Source organism: Drosophila simulans, chromosome 2R, assembly GCF_016746395.2.
Source record: "Drosophila simulans strain w501 chromosome 2R, Prin_Dsim_3.1, whole genome shotgun sequence".
NCBI classification, from domain to species: Eukaryota; Metazoa; Arthropoda; class Insecta; order Diptera; family Drosophilidae; genus Drosophila; species Drosophila simulans.
The window spans coordinates 5,803,880-5,822,559 of record NC_052521.2 but is presented as its reverse complement, the minus strand read 5'-3'; the positions used below and the strand labels follow the sequence as shown (position 1 = coordinate 5,822,559).

Below are 18,680 nucleotides of genomic sequence, written 5' to 3'. Positions count from 1 at the left end.
AAACTATCATTTCAAATGTTACCATTTTAAACTAATTAACATAGTCCCAATGGTCAAAAGATTAAAACGAGTTGGTTCGTTTAAAAAGTTGTATGTTTTCTATGAGACGAAGTGATTAACAACTCCCTAATAATTGTATTTGTGGGGACGGCACACCTAAACAAGCCCAGGTATGCAAAATTCAAGCACCAAACTTAACAGAGATCAATAAATTGACACTTTAGTGCCTTTCCTTCAGTCGAATGTATAGACCATTTTCTGACTTCAGGGTCAGCACAGCGGATAGAATCGGGTCGTATTTGTGACGGTGTGGATCGCGCTTCTTCCTCTCGGCATCAGGAAGTCCTATAGTGGTGTTTATATAGCCATCCTTAGAGACAAGCTCATCCAGAGCGGGAAGCACCTCGAAGTTCCTAATGATCTTGGATACCACCGTCTTGATCTCCAGCAGGGCGAACTTCTGACCAATGCAGTTTCGGGGTCCAGCGCTGAAGGGTACATACTCAAAAGGTCCTGGTTTCTCCAGCTCAAAGCGCTCAGGTCGGAACTTGTGGGGATCCTTGAACACCTTTTCGTTATAACCCAGCATCACGAGACCCAAGTTCAGTGTGGTGCCCTTGGGTACGAGATCCCCATCTATAAGCAAGTATGGTACTGTTATGTAAAGCCCTTTAAATTGATTTAATTAATGGTTACCTATAACATAGTCCTTCTCTGTATATCGTCCAATGAAGGGCACGCTGGGATAAACACGCTGGGCCTCCTTGATAAAGAGATCCAAGTACTTCATTTGGGATATTTCCTGGAAGGTGGCATCGCGACCCAGTTCGGAATCACCCATCACCTCGCGTTGCTCCTTAATTAGTTTGCTCTATAATAGAAAGGAAAAATTAGTTATTTAAACATTTGGCGTCTCAAGCGATGTACTAAACCTGTTCATCTTGATGTCTAGAAAGCAAATAGACTGCGAACGACACTCCAGAAGTGGTAGTATCATGTCCTTCAAACATAAATGTGGAGACCTCTTCGTATAGTTCCTTGGAGTTCAGGGGACGACCATCGATAGTGGAGGACAGCAGTGTGTCCAAAAAGGCCATTTTCTTACGAGTGAACTCATCTCCCGTACTGGTCGAAACTGCACCCGATTTGTGGGCTTCAATGCGCTTAGCGATGATCTCGTTGGTAAAGTCCTGAAGGGTCTTCAGAGTCCTGCTGTAGGCCGGGTAGTCCGGAGCCAATCGATACAGCAGTTCATTGCGCTTCAGCGGGTGGAAGGCTCTCATATTGATGTTGTAGCACATACTGAAAAGGATGAAGAGTCATGCAATCTGATGGTTCGACTAAGAAGTACGAAACTAACTCTTTGAATGCTTGCACAATGGAAGAGCTGCGGTTTTCCATGGCATTGATGGACACACCCATCGCAGTGTCGCAAATAACATCCAGGGTCAGATAGTGGGCCTGGTCCTGGAAGTCGAAGATATTGTCCCCGGCAGCAACCGTCTTCAAGTGCTTGATAAACTTGGTGGAGTTCTCGTTCATGACCTCGTGGAAGTCCTGCAGGATGTTGAAATGGAAGGCTGGGGTGATCATCTTGCGGTGTTTGTGCCACTTGCTGCCAGTACTGGTGAGGAGACCCAATCCCAGCCAGGGGTGTGTTAGTTGATAAATGTCGGACTTTGTGATCAGCGTCTGACTGCTGAGTATGAACTGAAGAAGTACGAAAATATTAGAGTCATCATGATTGTTGGAAATTCGCTGCAACTCACTTCAAGGTACTTGGAGCTGGTGACCAATACATTAGAATACGTTCCAATCCAAAAGACGAAGTTGTCTTTTCCATACTGATGCCACCAGGAGAAAACCGTGTCGAGTATTTCTATATAGACGTGAGAAAAAGCCATTAGTAGGCGGATCGCGTACCAATATCGGTATTCCGTAGGTAATCATTGTTTGTTTTTGGCACGCGATTTTCAGTATTCATTAGCGCAGTAAAATACATACATCGCATATTGCACAACACAAATCAAAGCCTCGGCATTATTTTTGCGATTCTCGACCTAGCCTACGATTAGCCCATTTCTACGAGTGCCAGTAGCCCCATTAACTGATAGTTAACACCCTTGTTTTCCGGTCATAAAGTCGCTGGCCCAAAACAACCTTACTGGAATAGCCTCGCCGCTGAGTAGATTCGATGCGCAGTTACCTCAGTCACAACGCTATTCGAGATGGGTAATTTCAGGTGTGTCCTCTGCGTGGCTAAAACCACGACCTATCCGACTCCTATGGAAAACCCACCTGACGGATTCTTGCCCATTTGATGAGCGTTTCCCATCAGTGGCAGGCCGCTTGGGCCGTTGAACTTGTTAAGCACTCTTCTCCGCCGGAATGTGCTCAACTCCAGATAGGCAACCAGCAGCAGTGGCAGGGCCAGAAAAATATACAACACGAACCACATTTTCGATCGCGAGTTCGAAGACAACCGTCCAGTCCGCGAATCACTGGAAATATGAGAGCTTATTTGGGCCGGCGGGCGGTTTAAATACGAGAGATACCCATACCAGCTAGCTCCCTTGCTTGCTCTCTTTCCTACCGTTTTCCTAATCCAACTGTAGTCTCCCGAATATAAGTAAATATTTTGGTGCTTTCAGCATGACTTGCCGAATCAATATCAGGTTTTTTAAGATGAGCCCCCTGATTAATCGTTAGATGAGATGGGGAACCAATAGTTTTCGATACTGCACTTAAATGTGTAACAGTTAACTTTTTTAAATCTGTATCCACTATATATTGTTTTATGGCGGCAAACAATGGGATAAGACAAACGTTGATAAACGTTCGCTCACAACAAGAAAACGAAGTCGAGTGCATTGATGAACACATTATGTTTGCAGAATGTTTTTAAGATTACTCTTACGCAAATAAAAGAGAAGAGAGAGAGTCGCTTGCTCTTCTTAGCTTATCAGCAGGCCTCCAATTTGGTAGAAGCCACAAACGTAAGGTAAAATCCACTGCAAATTTACATTTACATGTCAAAAATGCATAATTATTTAACACTAATATAATGCAACAAGATCAAGATAAAGGCAAGGTGTGGAGATGTTTATACAGTGAACTTTTCTGAATGCAATAGCCCCTGTTGGCCTTCTTGCAAAAGTATAATTGCATATTTATAAATTAAATTATAACTTCATAGATCGAAAATAATAAACTTTTATGGTTACGACTTCTCCTATGGCAGATATTAAATAATGTCGTCAAATCAAATAAAAACCGAAATTATATGTTGTCAAAGAAGTATTATATATGATTTATAATAATTTATGCTCTAAGTCATCGGAAGGCACATCTTTTATATTTATGCCTATATATTTATTTATAAAATTTTTTTGTCAAATTATTTATCAAATACGATAAATGTTTCGATAGAGTTGGCGTGATTCATATCACCTTCATATGGATACACAGTCGAACCGACATACGGACAAAAATAACGTACACTTAAGAAGGTCGATAACGCTTCCTGCTAAATGAATACACACCCCATATGCACGGGAACAAAAAACAAGAATATTTTTATAACGACTTGTAGTATTAAATATTTATTAAAGTATATGGGAAGTGCAATAATTCGTAAAAATATGCTTTTATAAAAAGCCGTTCAAAAACAAGAAAATTCGTGAGTTTACATCAAAATGAATAGCATGAAGATTTATTTAGTTTGCTAAATTAAATAAGTCACTTTGGACGGCATTCCACGTAGTGACGAATCGCACTAGGAGTGTGTGCGAATGCGACTGATATATATACAGGATGAAATTAAAAATTCTTATCTTGGAAATTATCTATCTCTAACGATTTGTTTTAAAATTCAATGCTGTGTAGCCATTGAAATTCCCTATTGATAATAAAATGTTTTAAAGTGAATTTATAAATTGCAAATTCATGATCGTCTGGTTAATGTATAAATATCAATCAAATTTTATTTTCAAATTTATGTGTATTTAATTGCCAATATCAATCTGTATAACGACCTTAAAAATCTGATTACTTTTCCCAAAGTTATCTATTTGACCTTTTGCGTTAACTATGTTGAACAGCTTATCGTTCCGCTTGTTAATCTCGCTTTCGGAACCCTCAATCGAAAGTGTCCCTATTCATAATTATTGCGTGTCAAAAGTTTTGGCTACCGCCCTAATTCATTATCACAAAGCGACTAACAATCGTTTATTGGCCCCATATCTTCTGGCGATACCAGAAGGCCTTTAGACCCACACGTCATCAGTTCAGTGAGTCAATTCCCACCAGGTAGTCCACAATATTCATATTTATCAATTACCGACGGCAATAAAGTACTATGTTAATAGTACATCGATTGCAAGCAACAAAAAATAAATAAAATGCATAAAGTTCAGATAAGCTATCATAGCTATAATCGGGCGAAAATTGGTCACCGACTAATTTGCGAAAGTTACGGCAAACCAGTCTGTGCGACATTGCGAGCGAGAACAGTTGGGCGGCATCATGTTCCTAATAGCCATCGCCATCATTTTGGCCACCATTTTGGTGTTCAAGGGAGTGAGGATATTCAACTACATAGACCACATGGCTGGCATCATGGAGATGATACCAGGACCCACGCCATACCCCTTCGTGGGTAACCTGTTCCAGTTCGGTCTCAAGCCAGCCGGTGAGTACTGGCCAACTAGCCTGCCTATATTTATGAACTCTTCAACGTTTAATGCCAAAGTCGTGGCTCTGACCGAATCCGCAAGCACCTGGGAACTTGCAGCGATTCAATGCGTTCATTTCCCGGTGGTATCGAGTTGCACATTTGGATTTCATCTCGGATTGTGCTGATTTCCTCGACTTATTTATTGTAATATTTGCTGCAGCTTTCATCATCAAGCTCCGTGCACATTTCCCGAGTGCCTTTCCTCGCACAGCTGAATAAATTCGGTCCTGTTTTCCGCCCTTCCCTGCTCGTGCCTAAAGTAATCATTTCAAATGCACAATGCCCAGGGGAAAAGCGATGGTGCACTATACTTTCGATGATATAATTCTGCTCCTGCTCGGCTGGGGTTCCATTTCAATATGGACTGGCAAGAGCTGCACATTGTTGTGGGATTGTTATTATTTGTTATTTTTATGCCAGCTTAGATTGCTCTGTCATGGCTTCAAGAAGACGTTCGAAAAAATGTAAAATTACTCGGTTGCAGTGATTGTTTACTGTCCAGAGCTACAATTAGTAATATGATTACCCGAGGCACACTAAACTGGGCAGAAGTGCAAGAAAATTGATTGCAACTACCAAAATTGACTTGAAGCCTAATTTGCGGAATATTCTGCACAACTGCAGCTGTAATGCTCCGCAAACGAGGCCTTTGGGGCTGGTAGCTAAAGTGTTGTGGGCTCATCAACTCTATCTGTCTCCCACAGAATACCCCAAAAAGGTCCTGCAATATTGTCGGAAATATGACTTCCAGGGATTCCGCTCCCTGGTCTTCCTGCAGTACCACATGATGCTGAGTGACCCGGCTGAAATTCAGGTGAGTGCCCCACCGCGCCCATCATCCATCAGCTCATTGTGTTTGGCCTGCAGAACATCCTGTCGAGCTCATCGCTGCTGTACAAGGAGCACTTGTACTCCTTTCTGAGGCCCTGGCTGGGCGATGGCCTCCTCACCAGTTCCGGTGCCCGCTGGCTGAAGCACCAGAAGCTTTACGTCCCCGCCTTCGAGCGCTCGGCCATCGAGGGTTACCTGCGAGTGGTCCACCGGACGGGAGGACAGTTCGTCCAGAAACTCGACGGACTGTCGGATACACAGGAAGTCTTCGATGCCCAGGAGCTGGTGGCTAAGTGTACCCTGGATATTGTGTGTGGTGAGTGGGGGTGCACTTGTTTATTGAACCTGGCATCGCAATTTTGCAGAACAATTTTACGTGCACAGCAAAAAACGTTGTTACCCATCTTTTCACGTAAATCAATACCATTGTATAATAACTAATAACTTTAACTTTAAAATTCCTAATTTGCAAATATTCCATTCTCGTCAGAATATAGGCATTTTTTTGGCCAGACAGAGTAGACTTATACATTTCCTCTATGTGTACGATTGCCAAACTTTACACATTTGTCAAGTCGTTTTTTCGGCCGCGTTTCGCTCCTCGGGCGCCTCGCTCTGTTATTTTTTGTAATTTATTATGAACGTTTTATAAAAAAGATTTATTGCATAGGAAATGGGTACAAGTGCCGCAGATTGTGCGGGCGGAAAAGTTTCGCGGTCGAGGCAATCGCGCCCATTGATACACACTCTGCTTGCATCTTGTGGGGCGAAGGATTTGAAGGATTTTTCAGTTAACCGTTGGTAATTTATTGGGATTTTTCGGGATTCGTTCGGGTTCATTTAGTAAGCTCGGATCTGCAACTCTTCACCCTCTCTTCATTTTTTCCGACAGAAAACGCCACTGGCCAGGACAGCAGCTCGCTGAATGGAGAGCCCTCGGATTTGCATGGTGCCATCAAGGAGTAAGTTCATCCGAGGAGTCCCGGGACTAAGCTCTTAATTCCCCCCTCCCTTTCCCAGCTTATGCGATGTGGTCCAGGAACGCACCTTCAGCATCGTGAAGCGGTTCGACGCCCTCTTCCGCCTCACCTCCTACTACATGAAGCAGCGCCGGGCTCTGTCGCTCCTGCGCAGCGAACTGAATCGGGTAAATTCAGCCAATATAGGGCAAGAATTAATAAAACTCGAAAGCTGATTACCTCGCAGATTATCTCGCAACGGCGACACCAGTTGGCTGCGGAAAACACGTGCCAGCAGGGCCAGCCAATCAACAAACCCTTCCTGGACGTCCTGCTGACCGCCAAGCTCGATGGGCGAGCCCTCAAGGAGCGCGAGATTATCGAGGAAATGTCCACATTTATATTTACGGTACGTAGCACTTAAATATATTAACCCTTGCTCATCAGCAAGTATGTAAAAACATTCCTAAATGAGTTAGTACTTGTTGCATATGACATTAATACTATTAATCAACATTTTTATATAGGGTCACGATCCCATTGCCGCCGCCATATCATTCACGCTGTACACCCTTTCCCGTCACTCGGAGATTCAGCAAAAGGCTGCCGAGGAACAGCGGCGCATCTTTGGTGAGAACTTCGCGGGGGAGGCGGACTTGGCTCGGCTGGATCAGATGCATTATCTAGAGCTGGTTATTAGGGAGACCCTGCGCTTGTACCCATCTGTCCCACTGATTGCTCGAACGAACCGCAAGCCCATCGATATCAGTAAGTAATGCCCGAAATGTGGGTTTTGCATATTATATTCTCCGATTCCTTTAGATGGCACCAAGGTGGCCAAGCGGACCACGGTGATCATGTGCCTCATTGCCATGGGCTACAACGAAAAGTACTTCGACGAACCCTGCACATTCCGGCCAGAGAGGTTCGAGAACCCAACTGGAAACGTGGGCATCGAGGCTTTCAAGAGCGTTCCATTTAGTGCAGGTCCAAGGCGCTGTATTGGTTAGTATTCATTGGGTTAGATAGTTAATTTCACTAATTTATATTGTTTTTGCAGCCGAGAAGTTCGCCATGTACCAGATGAAGGCTCTGCTCTCCCAGTTGCTGCGCCGCTTCGAAATTCTGCCTGCCGTGGATGGACTTCCTCCGGGAATCAACGACCATTCCCGCGAGGATTGTGTCCCACAGAGCGAGTACGATCCAGTGTTGAATATTCGTGTCACGCTTAAGTCGGAAAATGGTATCCAGATTAGGCTTAGAAAGCGATGAATTAACATTAAAGCAACCTATAAATTGATTGTATTCATTTAAACAAAATAAAATACATTTTTACTTTTACTCTTTATACGAACTTGAAAACTACTTTATATTCTCCACAATTCGCATTTCTGTGACCATTATAACCCGTTTTGAACAGTTCTCATAATTATTTTCTTGCTAATTATCAAAGTTGACTTTGCAAACATTTCATGTTAATTTGCAGGCATTTGCTTATTTGGTGTTAATTAATATTCGGTTCGAGCAGATCACCAGCTTGGCTTTTATTTTATTGCAAAACGGAATTGAGTTCGCACTACTAATAAAAGTGGGATGTGCAGATCCCAGCCGCATAGAAACACCTGTTCGATTTGTACAATCTATAATGTTTCATGCTTATAAAAAAATGTTTGCCAAAACAGACCACTGGATTAGTTAACTTATTATCAAGTGTCTAAAACCATGGATGAAATAGAAAGTGTCATTCAAAATTGTTTTATTAATAACGTTCGAAAACGTGGCCTAACTTTTAGATGAGATAGAAACTATTACAGAATTAAACAAGAGACGCCTACAGAGTATCGACTATTTGATACACGATATTAACATGATACATGGACTAGCATTTACATTTTGAAGGATGCTGCAGAGTTCTGAGAACATTTTACTCCTAGATTAGAAGGTTATGATTGACAATGTGCAAGGTATTTTATACCAGGTAGTCGATCGTTTAAGTGATGCTTGCATCAGGGTTTTTTCCAGTGTAACGCTCTCAAAGCGTCTCAATTTGGCACAGCAACACTTTCAATGAAATGGTTATTTTAATATTTGTCTTTCCAATTTCAAACGGCATACCAGCAACATTTAAACCGGGTAATAATAACAATTAGTATTCGTAAATTTCACTATATCGTTCTTTACTGTTATTTTAACATTTTAAATATAAAAGAGTAAATGTGATGCGCCTGCCAAACAGAAGCTAGCAATCCCCCTCCGGTTATATTTTGCTCAGCCATGACTTTTGTTTAATAAAATATTTTATTGCACTTAAAACTGTAATAAACAGACCAAATTTATACCCAAATCTGGTTTGATGGTCTTCAATTCATGTATCGCTAATTAAACAGGTTACTATTGGCTAAGATCAATCAGGTAACATCCAGACAGTTCGTGATAGTCTGAAGCAGCGTTTATTCTCTCAGCCAAAATAAATCAGCGGCCAGGTAACTCGTGCTCGCATCAGAGAATTAAGACCACATCTAAATATAATTTTTGCCAAAGAGTATCGAATTTATTTTCTAACTCGATAATCACTTATAATGTCAGCATGCTGTTTAAATTCTAAGGGTTAGAGGGCAAGGTCATTGGAGTTGCACCTCCGATTCGAAATTGGGTCCTAGTCGTGTCGGTTGCTTATTCCTTGCTGGGATGGGCCTCGATGTAGGCGATGGCCTTAAGGATGGCCTCTGGGATTGGAGGAGGAGTGGGCAGCAGGTCGCTCTGGGGCTGGTATCCGTTCTCGTCGGCCTTGTAGCTCACACGGACGTGCTCGCCCTCGGGTGAGACCCACTCGAAAACTCCGTCGATGTTTCCGTGGACATCTCCGGTAGCAGAAGCAGCAGATCCGTTGTCCAGGACCAACTTGCTCACGAAGCCATCGGCTTGGACATCGTTGACCAGCTCCTTGACCTCAGGATTCTCGTTGGCGGCCACCAGGGCGGCGAGGGCGCAGACAAGCAGCTAGGATAATCCGGGATTACTCATTGAACTGTCCGGCTTTGATCTTCAGATACTTACGATCTTGAACATTTTGACTTGGTTAGATTGTCAGACTAGAGAACTCGTGAGACTGATGCCAATTTGGGATCACTCTTCGGCTTTTATACGCTTGTACGCACTCCCCACGAAATCCCAAAGCTGATGCAACCCGTTTTTAATTAACATTTCGGCCAGCATAGGTCTCGTTTGGTTTTACGGACTGGTTCAAGTGACATGCTAGGTGGCGATAAAAATCGTCTGCTGCACTCGTTTTGCTTTCTATTGTCTATGCAAATCGCTACCGTAATTATTCTAAAAAGAATCGGGTTACTCGGAAAGGGTAAGTCCACCTCCTCATTGGAATAATTTGACATCTTCCGGAATATTTACCCAGATAACTTAGAATTAGTCCAGACCCATTAAATAAAAATAACTTGATTGAATAACGTTTGAGCTGCTAATAGTAGAAGTTTGATTAATTAGGAGGCTTAAATTAAATGGAAAATAAAACTTTATTTCCGAACCGCTTGTAAGTCCACCATACTTTTCGGAGCATCATATGGTTTCTATGATGTACTATGTGCGAAATGACTGGAAATCTAATATTATGTGTCCATATTTGCATATCTCTAATTATCTTTAATTTCATCTTAAGTTAATATCAACATTCCCATGTGGTTTGACAAACACAATGTATACGATTCTTACCTACACAGACACTATTAAACACTTAAATTACAATTTAATAATATAATCAAAACTCCGAAGGCACAGCAATTTGATTAATATTTCTCCAAAAATCACTACAAAATCTTATCATATCATAATTTCATTTTAACTTCTTGATTCACGATAATGCCAATTTCAGTTTTATACATAAGAAGCCCAATATAAAAACATAAATTCGACTCGGCTAGTGATCATGATCAAGAATATTCATACATTATGGGGTCGAAAACGCTTCCTAATACCCTACACATGCTTTCCAAGAAATCAAGTATACCCTTATACTCTACAAATAATGGGTATAAAAAGAACCTCGTTATTTTCATCATATTGCGATATTGGGATACATCAGTTTGACAAGCTTAACTTAAAATATTAACTAAGTATAACCCCGTTTTCGAAAATATGAAATTAATCGGCTTGTCGAGGCTAAATTTTTGTATTGTTTTAATTTATTTTAGATGCTTTAAAGCATTTTTTATTTAACCTCTTTTCGTACTAGATTCCCTCTACAACTCAGTTATAATTTAATGAAGGCCAAAGTGTCTTTGAGTAGTTTTAATCATCTAATTGTACCTTCTTATATGTACATTATATTAACGGGAGCCTTCTATTTAATCTATCTGGCAAATACAAATCTGTTTTACAAAAAACATGCACTTGGTTTATATTGCAAGGTTTAATTTATTTTCGAATTCGATAACATTTTTCTTAAATTTAAGACAGCTAAATTTTTGTATTGTTTTAATTTATTTTAGATGCTTTAAAGCATTTTTTATTTAACCTCTTTTCGTACTAGATTCCCTCTACAACACAGTTATAATTTAATGAAGGCCAAAGTGTCTTTGAGTAGTTTTAATCATCTAATTGTACCTTCTTATATGTACATTATATTAACGGGAGCCTTCTATTTAATCTATCTGGCAAATACAAATCTGTTTTACAAAAAACATGCACTTGGTTTATATTGCAAGGTTTAATTTATTTTCGAATTCGATAACATTTTTCTTAAATTTAAAACAGCTAAATTTTTGTATTGCTTTAATTTATTTTAGATGCTTTAAAGCACTTTTAATTTAACCTCTTTTCGTATTAGATTCCCTTTACAACACAATTGTAATTTAATGAAGGCCAAAGTGTCTTTGAGTAGTTTTAATCATCTAATTGTACCTTCTTATATGTACATTATATTAACGGGAGCCTTCTATTTAATCTATCTGGCAAATACAAATCTGTTTTACAAAAAACATGCACTTGGTTTATATTGCAAGGTTTAATTTATTTTCGAATTCGATAACATTTTTCTTAAATTTAAAACAGCTGGTGAGAGATATCCAAACTCAACCTAGCTGTCTCCAATTTTCCATGTTCCTAGTCGGCGGGTTCACTTAGTTCTTGCTGGGGTTAGCCTCGATGTAGGCGATAGCCTTCAGGATGGCAGCTGGGATCGGAGGAGGAGTGGGCAGCAGGTCACTCTGGGGCTGGTATCCGTTCTCGTCGGCCTTGTAGCTCACTCGCACATGGACACCCTCGGGGGAGATCCACTCGAAGACTCCGTCGATGTTGCCGTGGATGTCTCCGGTGGCGGAGGAGGCAGATCCGTCGTCGAGGGCCAACTTGCTGACAAAGCCATCGGCCTGCACATCGTTGACCAGCTCCTTGACCTCCACATTGGCGTTGGCGGCCACCAGGGCGGCGAGGGCGCAGACAAGCAGCTAGGATAATCCAGGATTAGACGGCGAAGTCCCGACGCTCCTCAAGGCATACTTACGATCTTGAACATTTTGATTTGGGTGGATTGTCGGACTAGAAATCTTCTAAGACTGATGACATTCTATGCTCAAATCGGTGCTTATATATCATCAAATGCTGATGCAATGTGCGTATTATAATTAAGTCAATGCGATGCATATAATAAAAACCGTCTGGGATGCAAATTAGTTGACTTGAGATGGCTCAACCACTTTCATTAGGAGATGAGCATTCTTGGGTATTTATTCTACCGAAATATTCGCCTTAGCCTTAACGAAATGCAAAGCAAACCGGACCAGAAACTGAATAATTATTAAGCAGTACAATATTTAATTTTCTGGAATTCAACTTCAATATTATAGCATAGTTTTCGGTGTCAAATATATATGCAGGTGTTTCAACAACTCTGTTGACTTGTTGACAACTCTGGTCAAAAGCTTTCCGGGTTTTTAAATTAAACAGTGACATCCAAAATATTGGGATACTACAAAATGTGATAGGCAACTAGCACCTTAATATGCAGTATCCCTTGCGAACTCGTTTATTCCGGTATATTTTTTATTACCACTTGAGGAACTTTTAAAATACATGGGATTGCGCTATCAATTGAAGTTAGGTTGTCTACAATATTGGTTCTTTATGATTACGTACAGTATTGACTGATAAAGACATGGTCATCACGAAACGTCATCGATGAGCACAGAATCCAAAACCCGCACTGCACCGCCCCTACAAAATTTCTACCGAAGCATGTTTCATTTCGGAATCAATTCAGCAGCGCAAGACTTGTTTTTTGACATTTGTATCGCAGAGTCAAGTGGAGAATTTATGGGCCCTGCCTTTTGTTGGCATCATGGGCGTTTTGTGCACGCGATAACTTAGATTTGGCCCAAAAAGTAATAAGCAATTCGTTTGGAAAGCAACCGAATTGGGAATCATATAAAAAGGCTCTGCCGACCAAAGTCAGTTATCAGTCAACGTTCGTTCTCGACCAGACAGAAATCAGCCAACATGTTCAAGTTTGTGAGTGGCTCTCAGAATTATTATGAACTCGCCATCTATAATTGGAAGCATTTTCTCTATCCATCCAGGTGATGATCCTTGCCGTAGTGGGAGTGGCTACCGCCCTGGCCCCAGTTTCCCGCTCCGATGATGTCCACGCTGATGTGGTTTCCCGATCGGACGACGTTCGTGCCGATGGATTCGATTCCAGCCTGCACACCTCCAACGGAATCGAGCAGGCCGCCAGCGGTGATGTCCATGGCAACATCCACGGCAACTTCGGCTGGATCTCCCCCGAGGGCGAGCACGTGGACATCAAGTACGTGGCTGATGAGAACGGATACCAGCCCTCGGGAGCCTGGATCCCCACTCCTCCTCCAATCCCAGAGGCCATTGCCCGCGCCGTCGCCTGGCTGCAGTCTCACCCCCCAGCACCCGAGCACCCCCGTCATCACTAGGACTCGTCACCCGGATCCCGGACCACTCCACGGACTGTTCTCCCGAAACAAATCGCCCTAGTTGTTTAGCTGTACTTCTTGACTTTCAAAAAAATACATGCACTTGCTTATAGCAGTAAAAATGAGTGTGTTCTTAATTGCACTTTTTAGGTACTCCATGAAATAATATAAGTTTTTATACCTCTACCTTCAGTTCTTAAGTTCCCGAGATACTTTTTATCGCTGGGAATGCTTCCTTCTAACTTTTATTCACTTAATCCGTTTATTCAAAGTGAGTATGTTTCCATAAAGAAAAGGTGTGCTGAATTAAAAATGTATCTTTTCTTTCAAAATATGTGAGGGAACTGTGCAGTTTGAAAGATCTGAAACACAAACAAGCAAATAGATATCTTCTTAAAGATAAGCATAATGTTTGCATACATAATTCTCACTAAAAGTCTCAATGCATTTTTTTGTTTGTTTTTTTTTTTTTTTTAATTTAAGTAGTATTTAAAATTAGAAAATTCAATACCAATGAACAAACTTATTGAAAAAGAAAAGCAATGGTCAATGCCACCCGACCTGAGTGCCCCCTTATTAATTTGATTGTTTTATTTAGTATATACTCGTATATTGCCACGTGCCGATGCATTTTAATGGGTGTGGGGGCATCTGCGAAGTCAACCCAGATCTCAGAGCACCAATCGTATGAAAGATGTAGAGTCTTGATTTGGGTTCAGTTTTGGTGGCAATCATATAAAAAGCCTCTGCCCGACCACAATCAGTCAACGTTCGTTCTCGAGCAGACAGAAAAGTGAAATGTTCATGCTTGTGAGTAACGACAGGATACGAACGCATTCATGCATTCTATGCTCTCCTTCAGGTGGTGATCTGTGCAGTTTCTGGACTGGTGGTGGCCCATTCCCCAGTGCCCCATTCCGTAGGAGGTTCCGAGGATGTCCACTCCCAATCTGACGATGTTCGTGCCGATGGATTTGGTTCCAGTCTGCACATATACAACGGAATCGAGCGGACTGCCAAAGCAGATGTCGATGGTATTTTCAAGGGCTCTATTAAATGGGTCACCCCCGACGGCGATCACGTCGAGGTCACGTACGGCGCTAATGAGAACGGATACCAGGCGTCGATGCCAGCCCTGACTCCGACTCCTCCACCAATCCCGGAGGCGTTCCACTCACCGGTATCCGAACATCCCCATCATAACCAAGAGTCGTCACCCTGATCCCAGTCTCCTCCACGGACTTTTTATCTACATGCTAATTATTATTCAATAAAGTTGTTTACCCGTCATGAGTACATGGTTTCAAAAAATAAAAGAAGAATCACCGTGAACGGCATTCCACGTAGTGACGAAGCGCACCAGGAGAGTCTACAAAGGCAACTCCTATCTGCTGTAGTTGTCTATTTATATCGTGTGATAATCCTAAAAAAATATAAGAAGCAAATGAGGTGAAAGTTTAAAAGTAAATATTTAAAGAACTGTGGCTGGTAGGGGTATCACCACCGAAAATTAATAAAGACTCTTGTTTAAAATAAGCGATTGTTAATAATTTGTTAACGTCCGATCATACACTACACTTCAATGATAGTTTTATATCCGATACTCGTAGGGTAAAATGGTATGCTAGGTTCGTTGAAAATTATATAACATTTTCTCATTCATATATATATTTCTGACCACGATCAATGACAACGAGTCGATCTAGACCGTCTGTTTCTGAATTTGTTCGTATGAACGCCTTGACTTCAGGAACTAGAGAGTTGAGATTAGACATGAAGATTCCAGAGGCCCACAAACCGCCTAAGACTTCTTCCCTCACCTTTTGAACAATTCTTAAAATTTTTCATCTTATTATTTTCTTCAACATTTTTACCGATATTCAAAAAAATATTAAAAATTCTCAGTCACACTTCCAGCTGAGTAAAGGGTATGTGACTTTAGCATTCTCTCTTTTTAAATAAGACTATTTATAACATTATAAATAGAAAATGGACAAATATGGATAAATGGATAAATATTTTTTTAAGGCGTGCCGAACGATTAACTTTTAGATATTGTAGTTTCTTAGTTGAGTAAACTTTTTTGTCACAACAGTTGATATCGGAAATTTGGAATGTTAAAGGTGCGCTCGTCACTATCTTAAACCTCAAAAGAGGTGTTTCGGCTTAATTAAAAATTAATCCTAATCCTTTATCCATAACAAATTTATGATGATAATGTGCGGTCTAACTGATCTAAAAAACAAACGAGCCCACCTTGTATCTTAAATGGTTGGCTTGCATATTTAAATAGTAAGAAATGTATCTATATGAATTAGTTTCAGTTTATATGCTTATTCAGACATGTAAGTAAATATCCTCTTAGGTTAACATAAGGTTTGCTTAACAATTTTAAGTGTCACTAAAAAACTCTGTGTATTTTTATAGAGCCTCTATTGAGCAGGTCTTATTTAATTTTACTAAATTTGTGTATCTTGATAGCGCCTCTCTATTGATCAGGTCTTATTTAATTTTACTAATTTAAGTAGCATATGAAAAAATATAAGACGCTATGCATGGATATATCATATACACTTTACTTTGGTTAAAATCAAACTGCAACGTAATTGTCGAGAGGAATTGATAAAACACAAGAAATGGTCAAGGTGCCAAAGTAAAGAAACAAGTTAATGTATGACAAAACATCGAGTCTAAGAAGTCGGCGATGCTTTGTAGTCAATTGAGTCTTGATGGTACTGCAAAAGTGGTTCACGGCTTGGCAATGCAAAGTCAAGCTCAAAAGAGGGGATTTAATGAAGGGGCGGGTCAAACTCGTTTCGAATTCGGGATGCCACCCGACCCGTTTGCCCCTTATTGATGCGATTGTTTCATTTTAGCATCTATTAAGCGATTATATATAGTACTTATCCCGTTGTTTGGCATTTGCTAAGCTGTCGCCATGTGACGATGATTTTTAATGGGTGTGGGCGCATCCGCGAAGTCAACCCATAACTCAGCGAACCAATTGAATGCAAGATGGAGCGTTTTGATATGGGTTCAGTTTGGGTGGCAATCATATAAAAAGGCTCTGCCCGACCACAATCAGTTATCAGTCAACGTTCGTTCTCGACCAGACAGAAATCAACCAAAATGTTCAAGTTTGTGAGTGACCGCAGGATACGAACCAACCTATTCGATTCCTAACAAATGACTATTTCTCGTTCAGGTGATGATCTGCGCAGTTTTGGGCCTGGCGGTGGCCAACCCCCCGGTGCCCCATTCCCTGGGCCGTTCGGAGGATGTCCACGCCGATGTCCTTTCCCGATCCGATGATGTTCGTGCCGATGGATTCGAATCCAGCCTGCACACCTCCAACGGAATCGAGCAGGCCGCCAGCGGTGATGTCCATGGCAACATCCACGGCAACTTCGGCTGGATCTCACCCGAGGGCGAGCACGTCGAGATCAAGTACGTCGCCGATGAGAACGGATACCAGCCCTCGGGAGCCTGGATCCCCACTCCTCCCCCAATCCCAGAGGCCATCGCCCGCGCCGTCGCCTGGCTGGAGTCCCACCCACCAGCACCCGAGCACCAGCACCACCATTAGAACCCCTCTGAAAGCGGATCGCACTACGGACTGTTCCCCGAAGACCTTTCGAACTATTAGCTTAAGTAATCTTACTGTTTGTAAAATACACGCAATTGTTAACGGCAGAAACCAGTTCGCAACCTTGACTTTGAATTTGGCAAACAACTGTAACGGTTTCGAACCCGTCCTACCCGTTTACCACCTTCGATTTACTTAGTCGTTTAACACGTTCAATACGGGTAACGCGGATTGAGGTAAACCGAATTCACAACAAAGATACATAATGTAGGGGTACATATGTACTACATATCAGCAACAAAATATGCACAAGTATGTACATAGTGTGCACATGTTGTACTAATTACAGTACATGTGTTTTAAATGTATCTTCGTTATCTAGTTATATCCATTTACATATATGGATGAAATTGGTTGCTATATAGTTGTAACATATTGTATATTCTTCCTCTCAAGGAACTTGAGCAGGTTATTTACCTTCAAATTATAACTTAAGTTGTCAATCTTTCATATAATATCTTGTATTTTCGAGGCAAATGGAATATATATATATATAGGAGTTTTAGCTCATCAGAATTAAGTTGTGTTGACTACACAGTACCCAGTGGGCATTGTCTTTAAGCCTTTTTGAAACCGTTTCCAGATTCCATCGAAAATGACTGTCAATAAACGTTCTTGGCCTTAATTCAAACAGCTGATTCGGTTTAATTTAGCTTGCTGACATTATTTTGAATAACTTAAATCTGCCCTAGATTTTAATAGAGCCTGTCGAAAAGGCAACTTTAACATTTCGAATAATTATCACGGCACAAACCCGATTGCCAATGCAGATTGAAAGAGAATTAGATTTGGAACTGAATGGCAAAAAGCGTGAATCTAAAATCTGAAAAGGCATAAAGCCAGAATTTGTCACCAAGCTGTTAAAATTATAATTTGTACTGTTCTTATTTTCAATAACAATGTTCTGAGTAACATAACCAGTTGAGATCCGGTAGGCGATTCCCATTAAAACCCCAAACTGAAAACATCTGGAGTGAATCCCAAATGAAGGGGCATGACTGTGGGCTCGAGAATATGTGTACTTTGTTTAAGGATTAGTTAAGTTAAGCAGACACATAATGGTTCGGGTTCTATAGGGAATGCTTAGGTTAGGCAGCCTAACTTAAGATAACGATACATATAAATAAAAGCAAATAAAAAATGTCCCTTATTAAATTGAAACATGCGAATTACTTTCGTTTATGAATTAAAAGTACTATTCTTTGCACCATTAATGAGTTCCGACCACTCCGCTATGTGGTGCTCCTTCAACAAAGGCAGCAATCTGATAAACGTGCGACAAATTTCCATATTGAGTGCAAACATGTAAATTAACAGCTCGCAAGTTTCCCCACCAGAGCGGTTTGCATTCGTTTAAAAAACACTCTGTGGCTTCAGACGCTTTCCGCAGAAACAAAAGCATGAAATGTAATTAAGTAATTGCCACCAGACATCCCTGCTAATGGGGGAACTACTTTGCACATCTGACAGAATGCTTTATTGTTCCCACTATCTCTTCTCTTTGCTCTGATGATGGGGATGTGGATGTGGGGAAATCAAATAACACACTGCCT

The 18,680-nt window shown here is 41.1% G+C and overlaps 7 protein-coding genes across 8 annotated transcripts; 4 read left to right on the top strand and 3 right to left on the bottom strand.

Moving 5' to 3' along the window:
* Window positions 1–75: 75 nt before the first annotated feature.
* LOC6733533 (cytochrome P450 4e2) lies at window positions 76–2,529 on the bottom strand. The gene is made up of 6 exons (XM_016167640.3): window positions 2,299–2,529; window positions 1,770–1,879; window positions 1,361–1,710; window positions 933–1,302; window positions 697–871; window positions 76–636 (listed from the first exon to the last, which is right to left on the bottom strand). The coding sequence occupies exons 1-6, from the start codon at window positions 2,456–2,458 to the stop codon at window positions 221–223; spliced, it is 1,581 nt and encodes a 526-aa protein (XP_016026497.1). The 5' UTR covers window positions 2,459–2,529; the 3' UTR covers window positions 76–220.
* A 1,942-nt stretch (window positions 2,530–4,471) lies between these two features.
* Window positions 4,472–7,879, top strand: LOC6733532 (probable cytochrome P450 4ad1). Of its 2 annotated transcripts, XM_016167256.3 has the most exons (9): window positions 4,472–4,690; window positions 5,440–5,549; window positions 5,603–5,882; window positions 6,459–6,528; window positions 6,587–6,713; window positions 6,773–6,934; window positions 7,053–7,293; window positions 7,348–7,530; window positions 7,586–7,879. In XM_016167256.3, exons 1-9 carry the CDS (start codon window positions 4,525–4,527, stop codon window positions 7,795–7,797), a joined length of 1,551 nt encoding a protein of 516 aa, XP_016026496.1. In that variant the 5' UTR covers window positions 4,472–4,524; the 3' UTR covers window positions 7,798–7,879. The 2 variants fall into 2 exon arrangements, with proteins under 2 accessions (XP_016026496.1, XP_044778512.1); XM_044922577.1 differs by lacking the exons at window positions 4,472–4,690; window positions 5,440–5,549; window positions 5,603–5,882 and adding an exon at window positions 6,349–6,367.
* A 1,172-nt stretch (window positions 7,880–9,051) lies between these two features.
* LOC6740386 (larval cuticle protein 4) lies at window positions 9,052–9,696 on the bottom strand. The gene is made up of 2 exons (XM_002080550.4): window positions 9,583–9,696; window positions 9,052–9,525 (listed from the first exon to the last, which is right to left on the bottom strand). The coding sequence occupies exons 1-2, from the start codon at window positions 9,592–9,594 to the stop codon at window positions 9,199–9,201; spliced, it is 339 nt and encodes a 112-aa protein (XP_002080586.1). The 5' UTR covers window positions 9,595–9,696; the 3' UTR covers window positions 9,052–9,198.
* Window positions 9,697–11,527: 1,831 nt separating this feature from the next.
* LOC6733530 (larval cuticle protein 3) lies at window positions 11,528–12,192 on the bottom strand. Its single transcript, XM_002080549.4, has 2 exons — window positions 12,041–12,192; window positions 11,528–11,984 (listed from the first exon to the last, which is right to left on the bottom strand). Exons 1-2 carry the CDS (start codon window positions 12,050–12,052, stop codon window positions 11,658–11,660), a joined length of 339 nt encoding a protein of 112 aa, XP_002080585.1. The 5' UTR covers window positions 12,053–12,192; the 3' UTR covers window positions 11,528–11,657.
* Window positions 12,193–12,893: 701 nt separating this feature from the next.
* Window positions 12,894–13,603, top strand: LOC27207054 (larval cuticle protein 2). Its single transcript, XM_016182805.3, has 2 exons — window positions 12,894–13,044; window positions 13,113–13,603. The coding sequence occupies exons 1-2, from the start codon at window positions 13,033–13,035 to the stop codon at window positions 13,479–13,481; spliced, it is 381 nt and encodes a 126-aa protein (XP_016026495.1). The 5' UTR covers window positions 12,894–13,032; the 3' UTR covers window positions 13,482–13,603.
* A 590-nt stretch (window positions 13,604–14,193) lies between these two features.
* On the top strand, window positions 14,194–14,771 carry LOC27208260 (larval cuticle protein 1). Its single transcript, XM_016183854.2, has 2 exons — window positions 14,194–14,291; window positions 14,344–14,771. The coding sequence occupies exons 1-2, from the start codon at window positions 14,280–14,282 to the stop codon at window positions 14,701–14,703; spliced, it is 372 nt and encodes a 123-aa protein (XP_016026494.1). The 5' UTR covers window positions 14,194–14,279; the 3' UTR covers window positions 14,704–14,771.
* Window positions 14,772–16,524: 1,753 nt separating this feature from the next.
* LOC6733529 (larval cuticle protein 1) lies at window positions 16,525–17,178 on the top strand. The gene is made up of 2 exons (XM_002080548.4): window positions 16,525–16,622; window positions 16,687–17,178. Exons 1-2 carry the CDS (start codon window positions 16,611–16,613, stop codon window positions 17,065–17,067), a joined length of 393 nt encoding a protein of 130 aa, XP_002080584.1. The 5' UTR covers window positions 16,525–16,610; the 3' UTR covers window positions 17,068–17,178.
* The last annotated feature ends 1,502 nt before the right edge of the window (window positions 17,179–18,680 follow it).